Below are 22,284 nucleotides of genomic sequence, written 5' to 3'. Positions count from 1 at the left end.
AGGTCATGTCGACAAGTGCCTGTACCTATACCTATCAGCCCTACACACCACACGCCTTACTAAACAGAAAAAATATATCTTCATGTTGCTGCTGTTCATTCATTGTCTGTGATTATCTCTCCGTGCTCCACACCTTCATGAATCTCCTCTCCATCTTTGCTCCAGAACATCAGGGCTCTGTCAGGGTAGAAACCTGTAGCGTGGCAGCTGACTGCAGAGGAGGGAGTCTTCTGGAGGAGAGACACAACTTTCATCATGTTTTAGGATTTGGAGGCAGAAGAATTACAAGTTAATCGTTGTATTTTAGACACTGCATTTTTGTTTTTATGTTCTCCTCATATTTCATGCATTCACATGTCTTAAATATATAGCAACACATTTCTGTACTTTTTAAAAACACATTTCCTGCTGTGAAGAGCTGTCAGTGCTTTAACTGTGACATGCTGCACTTTCCTGATGGATATAAAGAATGTCACTAAATGATTGATCAACTAGTCAAATATCAAAGTATGTTGTATAATGTCTGTACTATGTATTTTAATATAAATTCATAAAATCTTAGAGACAAGAACATTTTTAATGTAAATTTGTCATAAGTTAAGTGAGTATGAAGTTTTGCATTTTAACTTTAACCAGAGACTGCCCTCTACTGGTTGGTTCAGTCCACACAGAAGAGACATTTATGCCAACAGAGCAGAGTGGATTCAGCTCATGATATCTAGAATAGAATAGAATACACTTTATTAATCCCTTTGGGGAGGTCCCTCAGGGAAATTCCTCTGAGCTGGTGCAGGTTCAGGCCTCTGACTGCCACTGATCCAAACTCCAGCTGAAATATGCTGTGTCCCATGTTATCCTCATTCAGTAAAATCAGTCCTCTCCAGATGTGCAGATGTGATGTCACTGCATGTGTCAGTCTTCATCCTGTCAGGACGACAAAGGGTTAAACCTGCTGTGGTCCAACACACCGAGCTGCTCATCCCAAAGAAGAGAATCCATTTAAAGGGAGAATTACTGTTAACGAGCCGGAACCCTGAAACACACGTGAGAGATGATGTGAGAAACAGTTCTGCATTCATGAAAGGACACTTTGAGGCGTTCAGCTTCAGTGCTGCAAGAGAGTGACTGATTACAGAAACAGCCAACCCCAGTGGAATCAATGTGTTACTGCACAAGAAGATGATGTGTCAGCGTAAAACACAAATAACAAATTCAAATAGAATATATGAAGTAAACATACTGCAGTAGTCATTATGAGTATGTCTTCTTCCTTTTCTCTCTCTCTACCTCCATTACCATGATGGAACCCAGAGCCGTTGCAACACAGTAGGCAAACCAGGCAATTGCCTAGGGCCCCGAGCATGAGAGGGGCCCTAAGACGGACGGTCAGTTAGCGCCACCATTCATCTACAGCTGTTTTGGCCCATGGACACATTCAGACTCCCCCCTCGCCCCCACGGGGCCCTGTGACAGCGCTGCTCGGAGCAGAGAGGAGCGGCTCGTTCAAAATAAAGGAGGAAGCACACACACTGCAGGCTGCAGGGAAAGGAGCAGAGGACAAAACAAGAGAGGTAAGAGTCTGTGACACAGCTCAGCATCATCTTACTGCACCACTGTTTGTCTTTTTTCAGTGTGTCACTTAAAATCTTTTAGAGACGCAGGCTTCACGTCACTACAGCCTCCTTCATACTGCAGCCTGAATGTTCACTGTGAGCCGCTCTGCGTACAAACGTCTGCTAAATGAGTTACAAACGTCAATATAATGACGTGATATAAAACGTAAATGAAGCTGTAAAGTAGCTTGTTAGCTCATGCAGCAACAGTGTGTAGCTGCTATGCTAATGATACTTTAGCTTGTTTAGCATTAAGCTAAGTGCTGCTGTTACAATTTACAGTTAGAGTTAAGCAGGAAAAACTAATGTATGTATTTAGTCTATTTAGTGTTTATTAATGCTCGGGTGTTTCTCTGTAAATGACAAGCTAGTTAATTATTGTCATATAGTTGTGTTATTTTATGGCTTTTATAAATGATGTTTTTCATCAGGTGCTGTGCTTAAACACCTGTCTGTGTCTCCTCATGAAGATGCCACAACCTCCACAGATGAAGGTATGTGCATTATGAATAATCTGGATTATTTTCAGTGTTAATTATCAGGCTGATCATTATGGTCGTATACCACACAGGTCATGTGGAGCCCTGTGAGGAAACTCCAGAGGACGTCCCAGCAGCAGTCCAACACCTGAGAGCCTCCACTCCTTCCTCTGCTCCTCCAGCACCTGACCTGGTAACAGAGGAAGGTTCCAAGGTGTCCAGGTCTCACTGATGATCCTGCACTGTGGACAAACTTAATAATAACAATACTAGTCATCATATCTTGTGTTGTCAGTGGTGGAGGAAGTACTGATGTTTAGTACTCAAGTAAAGTAGATGTGCTACATCAACAATCCTACTTAACCAAAGTCTTAAGTACTTACTTTTAATTTCCAAGAGTTTAAATCGAGACAACTGGACTCAAGGATTGATTTTTTTTAACTTGGGGATACATTAAAAAATACATGAAAAATTACTTAAGTACAGTAACAAAGTACAACTACTTAGTTACTTTCCACCACTGCGGACAGTCTTCAGAGGACATATTTCTATGATGTATTTTGATTGTGTTGTACAGGTTTTTTATGTTTCCTTAAGATCATATTTTCATATGTGTGTTCCACATTATTTAAATAAAAAGGTCTTTGTGTTTGGGGCGGCATTTCTATAGAATCTTGTAGCCCGTAGGGCCCCAGTGTTACCGTCTTGCCTAGGGCCCCTATAGTGTCAAGCAACGGCTCTGATGGAACCTTCCAGATGAGTGTAGATCTGAATGTTTCATCAGCTGAAGACTGGAGGAGGTACCACTGTGAGTTTCAGTTTGAGGGTGCTGAGGACAGGATCATCGCTGAGCTGGATGGAACCCTGATCAGAACCAACAGAGGTCAATTTATTTCATATTTTGTAATACAACATGAATACAACTCTTCTTAATCTTTTGTTCTCTTTTCAGTGGTGAAGCCTGATAATGTGCCTGTCATTGCTGCAGTTGTTGTTGTTGTTGTTCTAGTCGTCATTTTTTTTTTTTTTTTTTTTTTTTTTTAGATACTGTATTAATCCCAGAGGGAAATTCCTTACAGCTGCTGCAATGACTAGCAAGGCACGCCACAGGCTAGGGTGAAGTGTCTTGCCCAAGAACACACAACAGTGACTAGGGAGGAGCTGGGATCGAATCACCAACCTTCCGGTTACTAGACAACCCTGCTATACCACAGCGCCACTGTTGTCATGGCAGCTGGTGGATACATGATTTATAAAAAGCTGAGAGGTGAGCTATGATAGTTTTATTTTGATGTTGTGTCTGCACATGACAGATATTCTGACACTCTGAAATATTATTTTGACTTCAGACTGAAGCTCTACATTCATTTACATGTTATCAATATATTTCCTGCATGTTTCCTCACAGCACCTGGAAACATCATTTAGCCCCCAGAGGCCACAAACCTGACAGCTGAAAGAAACACGCTCACTGAAGGAAACAAACGTCATGATTTCTGTCACTTTCATTGTTCAACTTTTTCTTATTTTATTCCACTGTGGTGGTGGGCTTTAAAAGTCAACATAATACACACAAGGTTTATTTAAAAAATAACAAAGCTCTTTTTTCTGTAAATACTTTAAACTACAAATGTGAAGACGACAAACCTACAAAATAACTGTCATGATCCTGTGTTCTTTGGGGTTTGTTTCCTTGTTTTGGGTTTTGTTTAGTTCCTGTTTCTAGTGTTTGTCTCGTGCTTCCTGTTGTATTCTGATAGTCCTGACCTCCTTGTGTATTGTCTTGTGTTTTACTTCCTGTGTTTTCCCTCCTCGTGTGATTACCTGCCCTGCCCTAATGTGTGCCACCTGTGTCTTGTTGTCTACCCTGCTCCTTGTGTATTTAGTCTTTGTCTTGTCCTCCGTGCATTGCCAGTTGGTCTTGTCATCTTTGGATGTCTGTGGGTTGGTCTGTCTTCAGTTCTTGTAATGAGACTTTTCGATTACTAACCGCCCTGTGTCTCCCATTTGTTTCCTCCTCCCACACTGATCCTGACAATAACAGTTGAAGGCTTTTATTCTGTGAGTTGTAAATAATGTCATAATGTAAATTAAAGCTGCAAGCAGCGATGACAGGCCTTCGCACTCACCGCCTCCCCTATCGGCCCACGACCTCTCTCCATAATGTAACCAGTATGATATTGAGTTAAGAATTAGAGTAATGTGTGGGTGTTGCTGGCCTGGGTGAGTGAGGACAGAGGGGAGGGGGGGGTCTGTGTAGAGGGGCCTGTGCACACACACACACACACACACACACACAGGACCAGAGCAGGAAGCACCTGGTTCGTTGAGCTCTGCACACCTGATGGTGATCAATCATTAAGAGCTGCTGATCAGCAGCACCTTCTTAAAGCCTGCAGTCACAGAAAGGTGCTGCTCAGTTTTCTATGTGTGTGTTTTAATCAATGAAACTCTGGTGTGAGGTGGAACTGATGATTGGAGGAAGTACGACTGTGTGCTGTTCTTATTTACACACATTTCTGTTAAAGGAGTCAAGGAGCCAGCAGAACATAAAAAGCCTGACAGTCCATTGCTCTGCTTGTATAATATAAAATCAGATGAGACACTGCCCCCTAGTGGACCATAACTGATGTGTTTGAAGTGTTTCACCGAACCTGGAGCCTCTTGGCAGCAGAGTGAACACAAACACACAATCACACGGTTTCTGAAATATAAAGAGATGCTTGAAATAAACCAGGTCATGTGACTGTACCTGTTCTCATCAAGGAGCTCCTCCCACAGCTCACATGCTTCTTCAGCCTCTCCTGGATGAGCTTGTGCTTTTGTCAGGTTTGTCATTGTTTTTGTGTTTTGTGAACAGAAGTGGGCCCAGTGTTCAGCCCTGTGGAACTCCACGTCTGTTTTGTGCGCACAAATGTGTAAGTGCCAATTAACACAAAGGCTTTTAAGTATGTGATCTTATCCATGTGACCCCATGGGGGCGCTAGATATAATTTTCATCTTCTTAAAAGTGTCTGGTCGTTGTGGTCCAGATGGGTTTGGGGTGTGTCAGACTTGTTTTAGAACTTTGTTGTTACATTATTATGAGCTCCTCAGGTGAGAACATGTTACATGATCTGCTGTGTTTTTGGACTTTAGCAGCAACCATCAATTACATTCCTTCAACTAAATGAAAAAATCACATTATTTCTAATGTGTGTAACACAATGGAAGAAAAAAACATTTATAACTAGAAACTCTTTAAAGTGATTAGAAATAAAAACATTAAAATGAACTGTACACATCAGAAACACTTCAGACATGAGCATTGGTTTTGCTCTGTCTCTTTAAATTCTGATGTGTCCAACAAGTTCACACATGAAGTTTTACTTCCACCTTCAGCCAGTCTGTTCTAAAGGAGCTCCACCATTATTTTTTTCTGTCATAGCTGACATGTTTTCAGTGTTATAAATCAGATGTTTGTTCTTCTTGTTGTTTCTCTTCTGTCACATTTCATCAGCAGGTAAGAACACATTCTTTATCAGCTTTATTTCTGCTCCGCTCTGTCACAGTCCCTCTTCTTTTAGTCGCATGTTACTGAGAACAGTGAATCATACTGGATTTACTGACATCAGTGTTTCTGCTGAAGTGTACAGAATGTTCCTGTACACATGTATAATACAATCTAACAAAACAGACAGAAATCCTTTGATAGCTTCAGTCTGTAAAAACTGACAAAGGATTTCTGTCTGTTGTGTTAGTTTTTATTTCTGTCATCATTGATCAAAGTTGTGTAAAGTGACTCAGTGGGTCCATGCTGGTCAGCAGAGTCCATGTTGTTTCAGACAGGCCTGTGTGACCCTGGAACTAAAGAAATACCAATCCTGACACAAGAAACATGTCTCAGTTTATTTAAATGTTCATCTTTAGCATCTTTAGCACAAGTTTGTTCTGTTGATGTGTCCAGAAGCACTGATGCTTTTACATACAGACAGAATCTCACAGTTTTGTGATTAATGACGGTCAAGTAAATACAAATAATTTCATGCTGGACGGATGTATACACATGTATGAGAAGAAGCTCTCTAAATGTAGGTTCTCTTCTGCTCCTCCCACATAAATATTTCTTTTTTGTATCCGTCCGAAACGTTCACACACACACATCAGCTGTGTTCCTTTCAGATTCTGCCAGTCTCTTCTAAAGGAGCTCCACCAGCTGCTTCTTCTGTCAGACATCTGTTTAACCATGAAGAATCAGATGTGTTTGTTCTTCTTGTTGTTTCTCTTCTGTCACATTTCATCAGCAGGTAAGAACACATTCTTTATCATCTGTGTTTCTGCTCCACAAGTTCATGAGAACACTGAATGCATCATATTTATGATCATATTTGTATTTATATATTCACTGACATCATCCATGTTTCTCCTGCAGTGAAACTGAAGTTTTACATCACTGCATCCTCTGGACTCCAGAATGTGTCAGAGTTCATGTATGTTGATGTGGTTGATGATGTGGAGGTGACTCACTGTGACAGCACCAACAAGATATTTGAAATAAAACACGACTGGTTTGTTAAATTAATTAACGAGAAACCTGAGCAATTAGAGGAAGGCCGTCAGGAGTGCTTTGTGAGAATACCTCGTCTCTACAAATCTGCAATCTATAGTTTGAGACAAACCATCCAAAGTGAAGGTACAGTATCATGTTTTTAATGAAATCTAAATAGAAATCCTTTGTTAGTTTTTACAGATTGAACGTCTTCTTAATGTGACCCCCCCTCCCCTTTCAGGTGCCATCATCTTACAGTGTATAGCTGGCTGTGAACTGGATGAAACAACAGGAGAGTCTTCTGGATTTGTACATTATGGTTATAATGGAGAAGACTTCCTTAGATTAGATCCGAAGACCCTCACATGGATCGCTCTGAGTCCTCAAGCCAGCATTGTTAAACAGAAATGGGACAGACAAACCAGCATCATACACTATGATAAGGGCATCGTCAATCATTTTTGCCCACAGTGGCTGAAGTTGTTTCTGGAACATGGGGGAAGCTCTCTGATGAGAACAGGTTGGTTCTTTGTGTTATTTCTCCAGCAGTAAAATAGAATTATTACTTTGTGGTTACTTTCCTCCAACAACTAGTCAAGTTGATGTTTAGATCTGTGTGAGTCCAGAAACCAGATAAAGTCAGTGAATCAGTCCTCTGCAGGTTGTTATGAACTCTACAAGTTTTAAAACTTACATTGACACAATGCATTTATATTTATATAAATGCATTGTGCATATAAAAGTTAGTGATGTCTTCTTGTTTCTTTTCTCTCTCTCTACCTCCATTATCTCTGCCTGATCTCCTCCCTCCAGATCCTCCCTCAGTGTCTCTCCTCCAGAAGACTCCCTCCTCTGCAGTCAGCTGCCACGCTACAGGTTTCTACCCTGACAGAGCCCTGATGTTCTGGAGCAAAGATGGAGAGGAGATTCATGAAGGTGTGGAGCACGGAGAGATCCTCCCCAACCATGATGGAACCTTCCAGATGAGTGTAGATCTGAATGTTTCATCAGCTGAAGACTGGAGGATGTACCACTGTGTGTTTCAGTTTGAGGGTGCTGAGGACAGGATCATCACTGAGCTGGATGGAACCCTGATCAGAACCAACAGAGGTAGATTGATTTCATATTTGTGTGTCTTTCACTTAGTTTAAATTATAATAAAACTCTTCTTAACCTTTTGTTCTTCTCTTCTCATCAGTGAAGCCTGATAACCTGACCGCCCCTGTCATTGCTGCAGTTGTTGTTGTTGTTCTTGCTCTTGTCATCATGGCAACTGCAGGTGGATACATGTTTCATAAAAAGAAGAAAGGTGAGCTATGTTTTATTTTGATGTCGTAACTTTAACAAAGTAATAAATCTTAGTGCTGAGTCTACACATGACAGATATTCTGACACTCTGAAATAACACTTTAATGTCAGACTGAAGCTCTCCATTCATTTACATGTTATCAATATGTTTCCTGCATGTTTCCTCACAGAAGCTGAGGACAGCACTGAGCTCCTAGAGGCCACAAACCTGAACTGAAACAAACACAGCTCACTGAAGGAAACAAACGTCATGTTTTCTAAGATCATCTTTGTAAAATATATAATATATACAATTAGTATAATATCCTCATAGACAGACTCTGTTCAGCTCTGTAATGATGTCAGTGTTCAGACATGATAAGTCTGTTGATGTGGATGCTCTGTTTCACAGCGTACTTTTTACTCAGTTCAATTCAAAGTTGGTGGAAAGATGTGTCCGTTATTTCAAAGTTGTCATTGAACGTTTCTGTGGAAACATGTATCATGTAAACGTTTCCACAGACAGTGGACAAACGTGTCACATCAACATGCAAACTGTCGCTGTGCACTCTGAGGAACTTTGAGTGTTTCTGTGCTGATGACCTTATTTTATCCGTTTTTAATTTAAAAGAGCTGCAGATTTGTTGTCATAGCGACACAGCTCGGGATAATAGCAGCTGCTGTGAACAGGTGTTGTTTCAGATGGAAACAGATCCACTGCAGGCACAAAAATCATTTTAGTGTTTACTGAGCTCCTGAATGTCCTTTGTAGTCAAACTGCTTCAGACAGACGGACTGATACATGAAGGGATGGACGGATACATGACAACGCAGAGGGGAAACATTTCACTGTGACAGCATCCTGACCTAAAGAAACCTTCTATATATGACTGTAAATGACACTTTTATGACAATGTGCATCTTTCTGAAATGAAAAATAAGTAAATGACTTTCTTCCATGTTACTGAGCTCATGTGTTGGTATAGTCTCACTCACATCCTCTTACTTGTTGTTAATGATAGCATCTGTCCTCTGAGACGAGGTGATCAGGGTCTTTAATTTGTTGAATTAAATTTCAAAATAAATTATTTGATTTCACATTCTGTAAAAAAATGGAATAGACATAGTTCCATTCAGTCAGCTCTTTATTATCAGCTAGTTGTGTTCATTCACTTGGTGTCCACATGTCAGAATGAATGGACCTAGTTCATTCTCTCTCCACATTCCTTATCCAGGTTGCCTGCAATGATTTTTTAAATCCTGCAGATGTCACTGTTAGGCCAGAGTCAGAGCAGGCTCTGTGTGGCTTGTTATGTGTTTATTTTCATTTAACCTGAAAAATCCCATTGAGATTTACAGCCTCTTTTTCAATAGAGTCCTGGTCAAAGAGGAAGAACAAAACACAGCTACACAGAAAAACAGTCCAAACATGAGCAAATAATTCCATAAACCAACTGTGGCGAGACGCTGTGTCGCCCCCTATGGGCTGTTATGAACAGTGACTCTCTCCCTCTCTCTGGTTTCTCCACAGGTGCCCTGATGAGGCTGCTGTGGCTGCTGGGCAGAGCACCGAGCTGAGTGGACTCACCTGCATTCAATCTGCTCCTCTCCTGCCTGCTCTTAAGGACCTCGCTCTCCTCCAGTCTCTGTCAGTTCTTCAATAACTCTCTGCAGTCACAGATCGCTGCTCACCTGAACTCCTCTGAATCCCTCTGAACTCATTTTAACTTCTCTTTATTTCTCAGGAGCCACTCAGTCCTGGTGACCTTCAGTCCACGCTGCAGTCCTCCAGAGCACCAGTCAAGATCAAGTTTTTCTCCCCAGTGGATGTTTTCAGTTATTTTTTTGTGTTGAAAGAACAAAGTGTTAAACCTTTGAGAAACTTAGATCTGCATGCTCTTCACACAACACTAACACAGACTGGCATTAAAAGAAAAGCCCAATGTTAGCCTCAGCCTCTTCACAAGTTTCTCCACATGTGACTTAACATGATCTGCAAAGTGTTGAATTGTTTAAGCTTTCATCAAAATCTGTCCAATGAATGTGTTAAGATATTTGTTTCCTGTTTGATCAGCTGTTTGTTCTGTCTGCATTACAGTAAGATCAGTTCAGTTCCTGATTTATTTTGGTATTCCTAACTCTCCTCTTGTTTCGGGTGTCTGGTCTTTCCCCCTCCTCTCGCTGATTACCCGCCCCGCCCTGATGTGTGTCACCTGTGTCTCGTTGTCTCCCCTGCCCTTGTGTAGTCAGTGTCTGTGTCTGTGTCTGTGTTCGAAATCACTCATATGGGGAGTTCAAGAGCACCATGTAGTGAACTCATTGTGATAGCATTTTCAGACATTTCGACTTTGTTTTTGGACTCTACCTCATTTTGTGTCGTCGTCAATGACGTCACTGCTGTCGCAAATGAAACGAGCCAATCCCTGCCAGCTAAACGAACTACATTGTTAGCAGTTATACTTTGTGCCGTTATAGCCCAATATACGTTTTATGGCAAAACATGAATAAAGCAAACTCAGCCGGTCATGCTACAGTCTTTAAATGATCATTGTATTTATAAGACAGGTGGCACAATGCATGATGGGACATATTGCTAAAAGACCATGGGATGGACACTACAGCTGTGTTCCAATTCAAATTGTTCTTGTCTCTGTGTTCTTCTTAACTCTAACTTCTTAAACTCTTCTAACCTTGTTACATTATGTGTTTCATTACCTATTTATAATTGAAGTAAACTTTTGAACAACTTCTCAGTGACAACAGTAAATCATTTATTGTTCTGTTATGTACAATATTTACAAAGACACAGTTTGAACATTTCTAACTATTTACCAGTGGGCATTATGAAAATGTACAGTTTATTATTTATAAAAGATCAGCAGAATCACCTCATTTTGTGTCGTCGTCAATGACGTCACTGCTGTCGCAAATGAAACGAGCCAATCCCTGCCAGCTAAACGAACTACATTGTTAGCAGTTATACTTTGTGCCGTTATAGCCCAATATACGTTTTATGGCAAAACATGAATAAAGCAATGTGGGCATTATGAAAATGTACAATCTATTATTTATAAAAGATCATCAGAAAATACTAAGAACATATATGTAAATGTTTGGCTGAGCAGGAGTCCTTGGTGCTGCTGGACTGGATGATGCCACGATGAAGACCTTGGAGTCCTCTGGCTGTGAGTGGGACATCATCTGGAGGAGGGGGGTGCCTGTCTCCTCTGTCCACCACATCGTCCATCAGGGTTTGCAGAGCTGACGATCGGCGGCTGCCATGTTACTAAAGATGTTTTTAAAAAGGGCAAAAATAAAAATAATAACTTCAACAGAGCGGCTTCCAAAGCAGCTTAAAATATGTATCCTCACCCTCCAAAGGTGATGATGGTCAGTACACCTCCTCCAGGACAGACAGCTGGTCCTGCCAGGGAGCCCCACTCTCCTCCACCCAGCAGTAATTCTCTGGTGTAGTGACAGACCTGATGCTTAATGACACATTAAAGCAGTGGTTTCAGGGTTATTTGCAGGGTTCGTACACATTTAGCTATTTAATTTAAAGTATTAAAATTACAAACAGACCCTGTATCAAGTCTTAGAATTGAATAAAATATAAATTACATTTAATCATATTTGTCTATCTACTGGTTATATGGCTAGCGTTTGCTCAGTAACTGGTATAATAATTATGATTAATAATATTAAATAGCAGCTTACCGTCACCTCCCCACTGCGCTCTCCCAGCCTGAAGAAAATGAACCGTCACCGGTTTTGCTGCCGCTGGAGCCGCCTCTCCTCTTCCTCCAACAACAAATAAATATATTAAAAAATTCCAAATTTCTAAATCCACACTGTTGTCCCGCTTGTTGTGTAGTCCGTGTTGTGTCGCTGTCGCTGCTTTTGTTTTTCCCGGGGCAAAATTTATGACGTCGCGCCACAATCAGGAAGTGCTTTGAAGGCCAGACCGTCCCATTTACCAACGATTGAGGATCCTCCGGAGGATGCGGAATCTTTAGACCTCGTAGGCTGCGTCCTCCGAAGGATGCAGACCCTGAATTGGGACACAGCTCCTGTCCTGCTAGAAGCAGCCCAGCCCTCTGAACACAACAAGAACACAAAGAGATGGTACCGTTACTTTCACTGCTGCGCGTCTGGCACGTCTCATCCGTAGGTAGGTTTAAAACACACACACACACACGCACACTGGTCATAACGTTTGTTGTCAGTCTGTCGGTTCAGCCTGCAGCTCCTCACAGCAGGGCGCCGTCTAACGGAGCTGTTTTAAGGGAAAAAACGCACTTAGCGCTCACATTTATGATGGATGGAGCATGTTGTGTTGATGTTTTCACTTGTTCACTCACATGCTGACTGTAACTCTGACCAGCCTGAGAGAAAGAGGCGAGTTTGTGAGAGTTAGAAAATGTGTTGTGAAATATGGACAAAGGAACATTTCTCAAATAAATCATTAACACTTTCACTTTCACAGTGACTCAGTGGGTGTTGGTTCTGTAACAGAACAGCAGACTTCACACAAACATGTTGGACCATCAGTTTCAGTTTTCACTTGGACTGCTGCTCCTCTCAGACTGTAGCACAAACACTGTGTGTTCATGTTGCTTCTGTTTTTACACACAGACTTCAAACTCACGTTTTTGTGATGAATTATAAACAAACGTTTCACACATGAAGATGTTCTCTGTCTCTATAAGCTCTGATCTGTCTAACAGGTTCACACATGAACTTTTACTTTCAGATTCAGTCTCCTCTAATGAAGCTGGACACAAAATGTATGTGTTGTGTTACAGTGATATGAGGAAACAGAAAAAAGAACCAACATCTGATCTTTAATCAGAATATGTAAGTAAAACTGCAAAAGCAGAATCCCTGAGTTTTTACATACAGACAAAATCTCACAGTTTTGTGATTAATGACAAACATCTCTGTCAAGTAAATAAAAATAATCACACACATTATTTCTTGATTGTTGCTATGATCTTGTCTGCACCATGCTGGAACAATAAGTCTTTAAAAGCTCATGTAGGTTCATGAATATTTCTTTAGATGTTTATCTGTTCAGCAGGTTCACACACATCAGCTGTGTTCCTTTCAGATTCTGCCAGTCTCTTCTAAAGGAGCTCCACCAGCTGCTTCTTCTGTCAGACATCTGTTTAACCATGAAGAATCAGATGTGTTTGTTCTTCTTGTTGTTTCTCTTCTGTCACATTTCATCAGCAGGTAAGAACACATTCTTTATCATCTTTATTTCTGCTCCACAAGTTCATGAGAACACTGAATGCATCATATTAATGATCATATTTGTATTTATTTATTCACTGACATCATCCATGTTTCTCCTGCAGTGAAACACTCATTTAAGTGTTACAGAACTGCATCCTCTGGACTCCAGAATGTGTCAGAGTTCATGTTTTTTGGAAAGGTTGATGATGTGGTGGTGAACCAATGTGACAGCACCAACAAGATATTTAAACCAAAACAGGACTGGGTGGTTAAATTATATAACGAGGATCCTGAGGTATTACAGGCAGGCCGTCAGGAGTGCTTCGTGATTATACCTTTTTTCTTCAAACATGTAATTTATAATTTGACACGAACCCTCCAAACTGAAGGTACAGTATCATGTTTCACTACATGTTTAAAATGAAATCTAAGTGACTCAGATTGTTAGTTTTTACAGATTGAACCACTCCCCCCCTTTCTCTCTCAGGTGCCATCTTACAGTGTATACCTGGCTGTGAACTGGATGAAACAACAGGACAGTTTTCTGGATTTGTACATTGTGGTTATAATGGAGAAGACTTCCTTAGATTAGATCTGAAGACCCTCAAATGGATCGCTCTGAGTCCTCAAGCCAGCATCATTAAACAGATATGGGACAGAAACACCACCATAATAGAGTATTATAAGGACCTCATTAATCATCGTTTCCCATACTTGCTGCAGAGGTTTCTGGAATATGGGAGAAAATCTCTGATGAGAACAGGTTGGTTCTTTGTGTTATTTCTCCAGCAGTAAAATAGAATTATTACTTTGTGGTTACTTTCCTCCAACAATTAGTCAAGTTGATGTTTAGATCTGTGTGAGTCCAGAAACCAGATAAACTCAGTGAATCAGTCCTCTGCAGGTTGTTATGGACTCTACAAGTTTTAAAACTTACATTGACACAATGCATTTATATTTATATATAAAAGTTAGTGATGTCTTCTTGTTTCTTTTCTCTCTCTCTACCTCCATTATCTCTGCCTGATCTCCTCCCTCCAGATCCTCCCTCAGTGTCTCTCCTCCAGAAGACTCCCTCCTCTGCAGTCAGCTGCCACGCTACAGGTTTCTACCCTGACAGAGCCCTGATGTTCTGGAGCAAAGATGGAGAGGAGATTCATGAAGGTGTGGAGCACGGAGAGATCCTCCCCAACCATGATGGAACCTTCCAGATGAGTGTTGATCTGAATGTTTCATCAGCTGAAGACTGGAGGAGGTACCACTGTGTGTTTCAGTTTGTTGGTGCTGTGGACAGGATCATCACTGAGCTGGATGGAACCCTGATCAGAACCAACAGAGGTAGATTGATTTAATATTTTTTGGTCTTTCACTTAGTTTAAATTATAATAAATCTCTTCTTAATCTTTTGTTCTTCTCTTCTCATCAGTGAAGCCTGATAACCTGACCGTCCCTGTCATTGCTGCAGTTGTTGTTGTCGTCGTCATGGCAACTGCAGGTGGATACATGGCTTATAAAATGAAGAAAGGTGAGCTATGTTTTATTTTGATGTCGTAACTTTAACAAACTAATAAATCTTTAATGCTGAGTCTACACATGACAGATATTCTGACACTCTGAAATAACACTTTAATGTCAGACTGAAGCTCTCCATTCATTTACATGTTATCAATATGTTTCCTGCATGTTTCCTCACAGAAGCTGAGGACAGCACTGAGCCCCGAGAGGACACAAACCTGAACACTGAAACAAACACAGCTCACTGAAGGAAACAAACGTCATGTTTTCTAATATCATCTTTGTAAAATATATAATATATATATATAATTAGTATATATATCATAGATATATCTATGATATATATATATATATATATATATCATATATCTCCTCATAGACAGACTCTGTTCAGCTCTGTAATGATGTCAGTGTTCAGACATAATAAGTCTGTTGATGTGGATGCTCTGTTTCACAGCGTACTTTTTACTCAGTTCAATTCAAAGTTGGTGGAAAGATGTGTCCGTTATTTCAAAGTTGTCATTGAACATTTCTGTGGAAACATGTATCATGTAAACGTTTCCACAGACAGTGGACAAACATGTCACATCAACATGCAAACTGTCGCTGTGCACTCTGAGGAACTTTGAGTGTTTCTGTGCTGATGACCTTATTTTATCCGTTTTTAATTTAAAAGAGCTGCAGATTTGTTGTCATAGCGACACAGCTCGGGATAATAGCAGCTGCTGTGAACAGGTGTTGTTTCAGATGGAAACAGATCCACTGCAGGCACAAAAATCATTTTAGTGTTTACTGAGCTCCTGAATGTCCTTTGTAGTCAAACTGCTTCAGACAGATGGACTGATACATGAAGGGATGGACGGATACATGACAACGCAGAGAGGAAACATTGCACTGTGTCACAACCTGGTGTTTGTTTATGGTTTTGATTTCCTTGTTTTGGGTTTTTAGTTTAATCTGTGTTTAGTTATTGTTGTTTTCCTGTAGTCCTGGTGTTTCCCTGGTTTGTGTTTTGTTGTCTAGTCTTGTCTTGTGTTTCCTGTTTTACTTTGGTAGTCCTGTCCTCCCTGTTTATTGTCTTGTGTTTTACTTCCTGTGTTTTCCCTCCTCGTTGATTACCTGCCCTGCCCTCATGTGTGTCACCTGTGTCTCGTTGTCTTCCCTGGTCCCTGTGTATTTAGTCTTTGTCTTCCCTGCACTCTCTGCCAGTTTGTCTTGACATCACCCAAGGGGGTTGTGTTTTAGTCTTGTCTTCGTCTCTGCCATGCCATGTTACAGCCACGTGACCAGGTTATGCCATGCTATGCCATGCCATGGCATGCCTTTTGTTTGCCATGCTTTGATTTAGGTTTGTTTTTGCCCTGTAGTGGCTTTTCCATGTCAAGTGTGATTTTTAGTTTGTTACTTTTTGCCTTTTGCCCTCCTGGCGTTAAATAAAAGACTGCTTTTAATTTTGAAACTGCTCTGCTCTCTGCAACTGTGTCCTCCCACACCACAAACCCTGACACTGACACCGTCCTGACCTAAAGAAGCCTTCTGTATATGACTGTATATGACCCTTTATGACAATGTGCATCTTTTTGAAATGAAAAATAAGTAAATTACTCTCTTCCACGTTACTGAGCTCATGTGTTGGTATAGTCTCACTCACATCCTCCTACTTGTTGTTAATGATAGCATGTGTCCTTTCTGAGACGAGCTGATCAAGGTCTTTAATTTGTTAAACTAATTTGTTTAATTTGTTCAATTAAATTTCAAAATGTTTTTATCTTATATTCTGTGAACTTGTACACATTAAAATGATCATGTTGCTCTCAGTGCTGCCTCAACATAAACCAAGAGAGAGTGTGCAGAGGACTCCATCTACTCCAAACTTAACAAAACCCTGATCAGAACCAACTGGGGTAAATGTATGTATGTATGTGTTTTGTGTGTTTTTTCATATGAATAAAGTATTCAAACAAATCTCCTTTCTTCATCAGTGAAGTCTGATCATGTGACGGTCCCTGTTGTTGTTGTTGTAAACAGAGGAATGGTGAGCTGTTTCTAATCTCTGAGACTCCCAGCAGTAGGTAGAACATGCCTGTTCACTGTGGACTTTGGATTTCAGACTGTGTTCTGTTTCCTGCATGTTTCCTCACAGAAGCTGAGGACAGCACTGAGCCCCCAGAGTCCACAAAGAGTCTCTGTCTGTTCAGCTTTGTGCTGTTTTCAGTGAATGTCTTTGTCAAGCACACTATGGCTGTATTGTTGTGTGTGGACAAAGGGTTCAACAAGTGGGCATGCCCCAATTTGCACACACACACACCCTTATGATCTGCCCCATCACCGTCACCAACTGATATCATGGAAGCATCCAAAAGGACATTTTCACTGTGATTTCACAGCTTTCTCTCATAATTCCTTGAAAAAAGATTTTTGTAAATTCTGCATTTGAAATACTGATACGTCAGATTATATTGGAATATACATAGTTCCATTCATTCAGCTCTTTATTAGCAGCTAGTTATGATCATTCACTTGGTGTCCACATGTCAGAATGAATGGACCTAGTTCTGCCAGGGTTTGTCAGGAGGAGGACACAAATGCAGAGGCATGGAGCGGATAAGGCTAAAAAAAGCTCCTTTATTCAAAGCCAGGAGGGCAAAACAATACAAAAACCAAAAATCTCACTCAGTGTGGTCAAAGGCAAAGTACAAAATAACTAAAAATCACACTTTGCGTGGCAAAACTAGATTAAGAAAAACAGGCACATGGCGTAAAAAGGCAAAAACAAAAAACATGGCATGAACAAGGCTACTACCTGGAGCACGCTGAGGTCAGGCAGAAGTACATGGCATTTTTTTTTATTTTTTATTTTTTTTTTTATTTTAGATACTTTATTAATTCCAGAGGGAAATTCTTTATGGCTGCTGCCAAGCAGTGTCATACAATGACTAGCAAGGCGCGCCACAGGCTAGGGTGAAGTGTCTTGCCCAAGAACACACAACACACAAGGAACAAGGCATGGCATGGACAAGACTTAGAAACAAACCCTACACCTGACAAGACGAACTAGCAATGACAGAGGGGAGGACACAGACTATATACAAAGGGACCAGGGAAGACGAGGCACATGTGGCACACATTAGGGCAGGGCAGGTGATTACGGAAGTAAAACACAAGACAATGCACAAGGAGAGGATGACCTCATCTGGAGCCCGTCCTCGGGCGGCGCCTGAAGTGATGATGACATCTGGAGCCAGCCCGAGGACGGCGCCTGAAGTGACAACGTCGTCTTTGTTGGCAGCTGGTAGGTTTCGGGAACAGTGGCGGGAGATGTGCTTGGGTCATCCCTGTTCTGATTACCTCTTTCCATTTCCACATCTCCCCCAGCTCCTGGAGCAGGACAACCCTGCGGTTAACCAACTGCCACATCTCCTCATGGGCTGTGGGAGGTGACGGCAGGTTGTCCACCAGGTCTAACTCGGCCTGAACAGTTTCCCAAAGCCGACAGACCTTCCTCCAGAGGTGCACCATCTTAAGTGGTGTCTCCAGAAGGCTTTGGCTTGAAGCAGCTGCTCCGAACGCTTCCATGTCCGCTGTGATGTGACAAGTTCATTCTCTCTCCACATTCCTTATTCAGGTTGCCTGCAATGATTTTTGAAATCCTGCAGATGTCACTGTTAGGTCAGAGTCAGAGCAGGCTCTGTGTGGCTTGTTATGTCTTTATTTTCATTTAACCTGGAAAAATCCCATTGAGATTTAGAGCCTCTTTTTCAAGGGAGTCCTGGTCAAAGAGGAAGAACAAAACACAGCTACACAGAAAAACAGTCCACACATGAGCAAATAAATCCATAAACCAGCTGTGGTGAGACACCTGGTTTCTCCACAGGTGCCCTGATGAGGCTGCTGTGGCTGCTGGGCAGAGCACCCAGCTGAGTGGACTCACCTGCATTCAATCTGCTCCTCTCCTGCCTGCTCTTAAGGACCTTGCTCTCCTCCACTCTCTGCCTGTTCTTCTTCTGTTCTGTAGATCATGCTGTCACAGTAAGCCACCTCAACTCCATCTACCATGACAACACCAACAAACCCCGGCAAGTTTATGAACATTTTCATCAGTTAAATGATTTAAACACACATTAATGTGATTTTAGTTGCACAGGATTATTTAGCAGCCAATGGTTGCCATGAATGAATTCCTCGACACTCTTGTACAACTTTCGTGCAAACATGTGCACATTGAGATTTTAACACAGAAGAGAACAACACAATGTAACAGTTTGAGATGTAAGATAGAGATTATATCAAAATAAGTGATTCATCATTGAAGTGATCTCACCTGAAGAAGCAGTGTGGCAGAAGAGGAGCAACAGAAACACTTTCATCATGTTTTAGGATTTGGAGGCAGAAGAAGTTTGCTGAAGTTTGACTGTCACACACTCACAGAGACACACAGTCTGAGGACAGACGTCACTGACAGCCCTCAGGTTTCTTAGTACCTTCATATACAGTGCTGCTTGAAATATTTCTCTCTAAATATGAGCCAAAAATAGTCCTGAAAGTAGAAAAGGAGAACCCGATCAAACTAAGGAGACAGACAAGTTTCACTTTTATTCAAGAAAATGATCCAATATTACATCTATGTGACCTTAGCCTTTCCTCTCAGCAGGACCTCCTAGTGCAGCAATAATAACAAACTGCTGATCAGTCGTCCACAGACTGGAGAAATTTTAGCCCATTCTTCAGCACAGAGACAATCTAGCATGTTTGAGGGTTTCCTCACATCAGCTGCTTGTTTCAGGTGCTTCTGTTATTGTGAAACGACTTGATTTACACCTACTCAACAATCTCAGTTATTCTTTTTTAAAAATAAAACCTACTCCAACTTATTTTGCCTCCTGCTGTTTCCTCATATCACTGTAACACAACACCTTTTGTCCAGAATCCCTGAGTTTTTACATACACACACGTTACGGTGTGGCCGGGGCATGGCCTCGAAGTTGACCATTCTCCATTACCAAAGAACTCTATTTTCTGCAGTACCACAACATACTTCATGCAATGTGGACAAAATCTTACAGTACTGCTATGGACCCAAGTCTGAACAGATATATATGCTAATAGGATGATGCGGTCATAGCGGCACCTACTGGCAACAGGAACTTTCTCTTGTAAACGTGTTTGTTGTACGTATCTGGTAATGAGAGGAAAGGAGAGCATATAGATAGCTAGATATTAACTTTATTAATCCCCGTGGGGAAATTAAGCAGCAGCATATCAAAAAACTATAAATACAATAAACACGAGCAAAAACTCTATATACTCTTATACTCTGTACTTAACTGCATTTAATGTAACTTGATACCTCTGGCACAAGAATTTCCTTCGGGATTAATAAAGTTTTATCTTATCTTATCTTATCTTATATATACTCTATATACACAAACACGCACATGGCAGCAACAAAAGAAGAAGAATATGTACACACACATAAAGCAGATCAAAGAAGATAAGAAGATAAAAACACAGTTAATGTAACTGAGCAGTTTGAAATGCACCTGTGATGATGCTTTAGTCCGAGTTAGTGAGCACAGCTCTGACGGTCACAGAGGAGTTATATAGTCTGATGGCGGACGGCAGGAATGACTTCCTGTACCGTTCCTTAGAGCAGCGGGGCAGCAGGAGTCTGTGGCTGAAGCTGCTTCTCAGTCTGTCCACAGTGTTGTGGGAGGGTGGGAGGAATTGTTCATGATTGACAGCAGTTTAGCCAGCACTCCACCTCCTCCAGGTTGGCAAGCTTAAAGCCAACAACAGACCCCGCCTTTTTGATGAGTTTGTACAGTCTGTTGGGGTCCTTTGCTTTAATGCCTGATCCCCAGCACACAACAGCACAGAGGATAGTGCTCGCCATGACAGACTGGTAGAACATGTGGAGCATCCTGCTGCAGACATTGAAGGACCTGAGTCTCCTCAGGAAGTACAGTCTGCTCATGCCATTCTTGTACACAGCCTCAGTGTTTGTGGACCACTCCAGTTTAATGTCCAGTTGGACACCCAGGAACTTGTAAGATGAGACTATGTCCATGTCTTTCCCACTGATACAGACTGGGGAGGGCAGGGGCTTATCCCCGCTGTAGTCCACCACCATCTCCTTTGTCTTGGCCACATTCAGCAGCAGGTGATTTTCACCACACCACATGACAAAACACTCCACAAGGCCCTATCCTCCCGTCCGTTCTCCACACACCCAACTATGGCTGTGTCATCCGAGTACTTCTGAAGGTGACACAACTCAGAGCAGTACTGGAAGTCAGCTTTGTAGGTGGTGGATAGAAAGGGAGACAGCACAGTTCCTTGAGGAGCCCCAGTGTTGCTGGTCAGGGTGTCAGACACACAGCTCTGCAGTCTCACAAACTGTGGTTGGCCTGTCAGGTAGTCCTCAATCCATGAGACTAGGGGAGCATCCACCTGCATGTTCTCTAACTTAATCCTCAACAGTCTTGGCCGGATGGTGTTGAAGGCAGAAGAGTCATTGTTGTGTGTCCTTGGGCAAGACACTTCACCTGTGCCTGTGGCACCAGTGTGACACTGCTGGGATTACTAAAGTATCTAAAATAAAAAAAAATAAAAATAAATAAATAAAACCCCAACCTCGGGCTGATATGCAAACTGCATACTGCAAACTGGGTCTACAGATGACACAGCAATTTTGATCCGTGATTAATTTGCCCAGATCAGTAATCAATTGGTCAGTCTGGCCTCAGTGCTCATTCGTCCCTAACAGGTGCATGGAGAACCTTCGACATCTCTTCCAGCTTGACAGATATTCCTTCCATTGAGATCCTCAAGTGGTCAGACTGTCTTCTGATGTTGTCCACCTGCTTCCAGCCCTCTCCGGAGCGGGCTGAGTTGTTAGAGATCAGCCCCTCAATCCAATCCATCTTCTGATGGAATTCTGAGATCCGAGGTCCCATGAGCCCACGGTTTTGTTTTGTGTCCACACTTAGCGGTAGAGCCAATTTGCCAGCAGCGGCTTTTCCAATTTTTTGGAGCAGCAGGACAGCTCCCACACAATTGAGAAGTATGCCTACTACCAATGTCCAATAGACGAATAGGTCGTCCACATCTTCCAGGGTCATGAGAGACCCTAACCCTAACCCTAGATGGAGACTTTTAAATGTCGTGCTAAGCTGTGATTGGTCAGGAGAGGGACGGAAAGCGACAGCTGATTGGTGAGGGAGGTGCTTTCTATTAAGCACCCGACTAAGAGAGGGGAAGAGAGGGATAGAAGGAGAGAGATTAGGAAGTGGATAGGGATAAATGGTGAATGATGGGAAACAGAGTCTTCCTGATTGAACTTACGCTAAGAGCTACATTTCCTAACAGTCCTCACAGAGACTGGTTGCTGGAACCACAGGTGTGTATGATGGGGAGAGCAGGATGAGGTTATGGAAGAGCAGTGGAAGTGTATGCATTGGTGACATTAGCATACAATAAATCCAGAGTCTTATTGTCTCTTATGTGACACTGGACATACTGCTGGAATGTAGGCACAGTGGAGGAGAGACAGGCATGATTGAAGATTAAAGAATGTGATGAAGATAAGGCACCGGGATGTTTAGTCTGCAGGTCGGCGGTGACC

General features: G+C 41.8%; 2 protein-coding genes across 3 annotated transcripts; both read left to right on the top strand.

Moving 5' to 3' along the window:
* The first annotated feature begins 5,512 nt into the window (after nucleotides 1-5,512).
* Nucleotides 5,513-8,875, top strand: LOC114432342 (major histocompatibility complex class I-related gene protein-like). The gene is made up of 7 exons (XM_028400297.1): nucleotides 5,513-5,594; nucleotides 6,239-6,378; nucleotides 6,504-6,764; nucleotides 6,862-7,140; nucleotides 7,434-7,730; nucleotides 7,819-7,929; nucleotides 8,099-8,875. Exons 1-7 carry the CDS (start codon nucleotides 5,548-5,550, stop codon nucleotides 8,143-8,145), a joined length of 1,182 nt encoding a protein of 393 aa, XP_028256098.1. The 5' UTR covers nucleotides 5,513-5,547; the 3' UTR covers nucleotides 8,146-8,875.
* A 3,004-nt stretch (nucleotides 8,876-11,879) lies between these two features.
* LOC114432348 (major histocompatibility complex class I-related gene protein-like) lies at nucleotides 11,880-15,688 on the top strand. Of its 2 annotated transcripts, XM_028400313.1 has the most exons (8): nucleotides 11,880-12,078; nucleotides 12,661-12,764; nucleotides 13,018-13,142; nucleotides 13,268-13,534; nucleotides 13,633-13,908; nucleotides 14,187-14,483; nucleotides 14,572-14,670; nucleotides 14,841-15,688. In XM_028400313.1, exons 3-8 carry the CDS (start codon nucleotides 13,082-13,084, stop codon nucleotides 14,906-14,908), a joined length of 1,068 nt encoding a protein of 355 aa, XP_028256114.1. In that variant the 5' UTR covers nucleotides 11,880-12,078; nucleotides 12,661-12,764; nucleotides 13,018-13,081; the 3' UTR covers nucleotides 14,909-15,688. The 2 variants fall into 2 exon arrangements, with proteins under 2 accessions (XP_028256114.1, XP_028256115.1); XM_028400314.1 differs by lacking the exon at nucleotides 13,268-13,534.
* Nucleotides 15,689-22,284: the final 6,596 nt, after the last annotated feature.

This window comes from Parambassis ranga, chromosome 2 (genome assembly GCF_900634625.1).
Source record: "Parambassis ranga chromosome 2, fParRan2.1, whole genome shotgun sequence".
Classification (NCBI taxonomy): Eukaryota; Metazoa; Chordata; class Actinopteri; family Ambassidae; genus Parambassis; species Parambassis ranga.
This window is presented reverse-complemented; position numbering and strand designations above follow the sequence as displayed.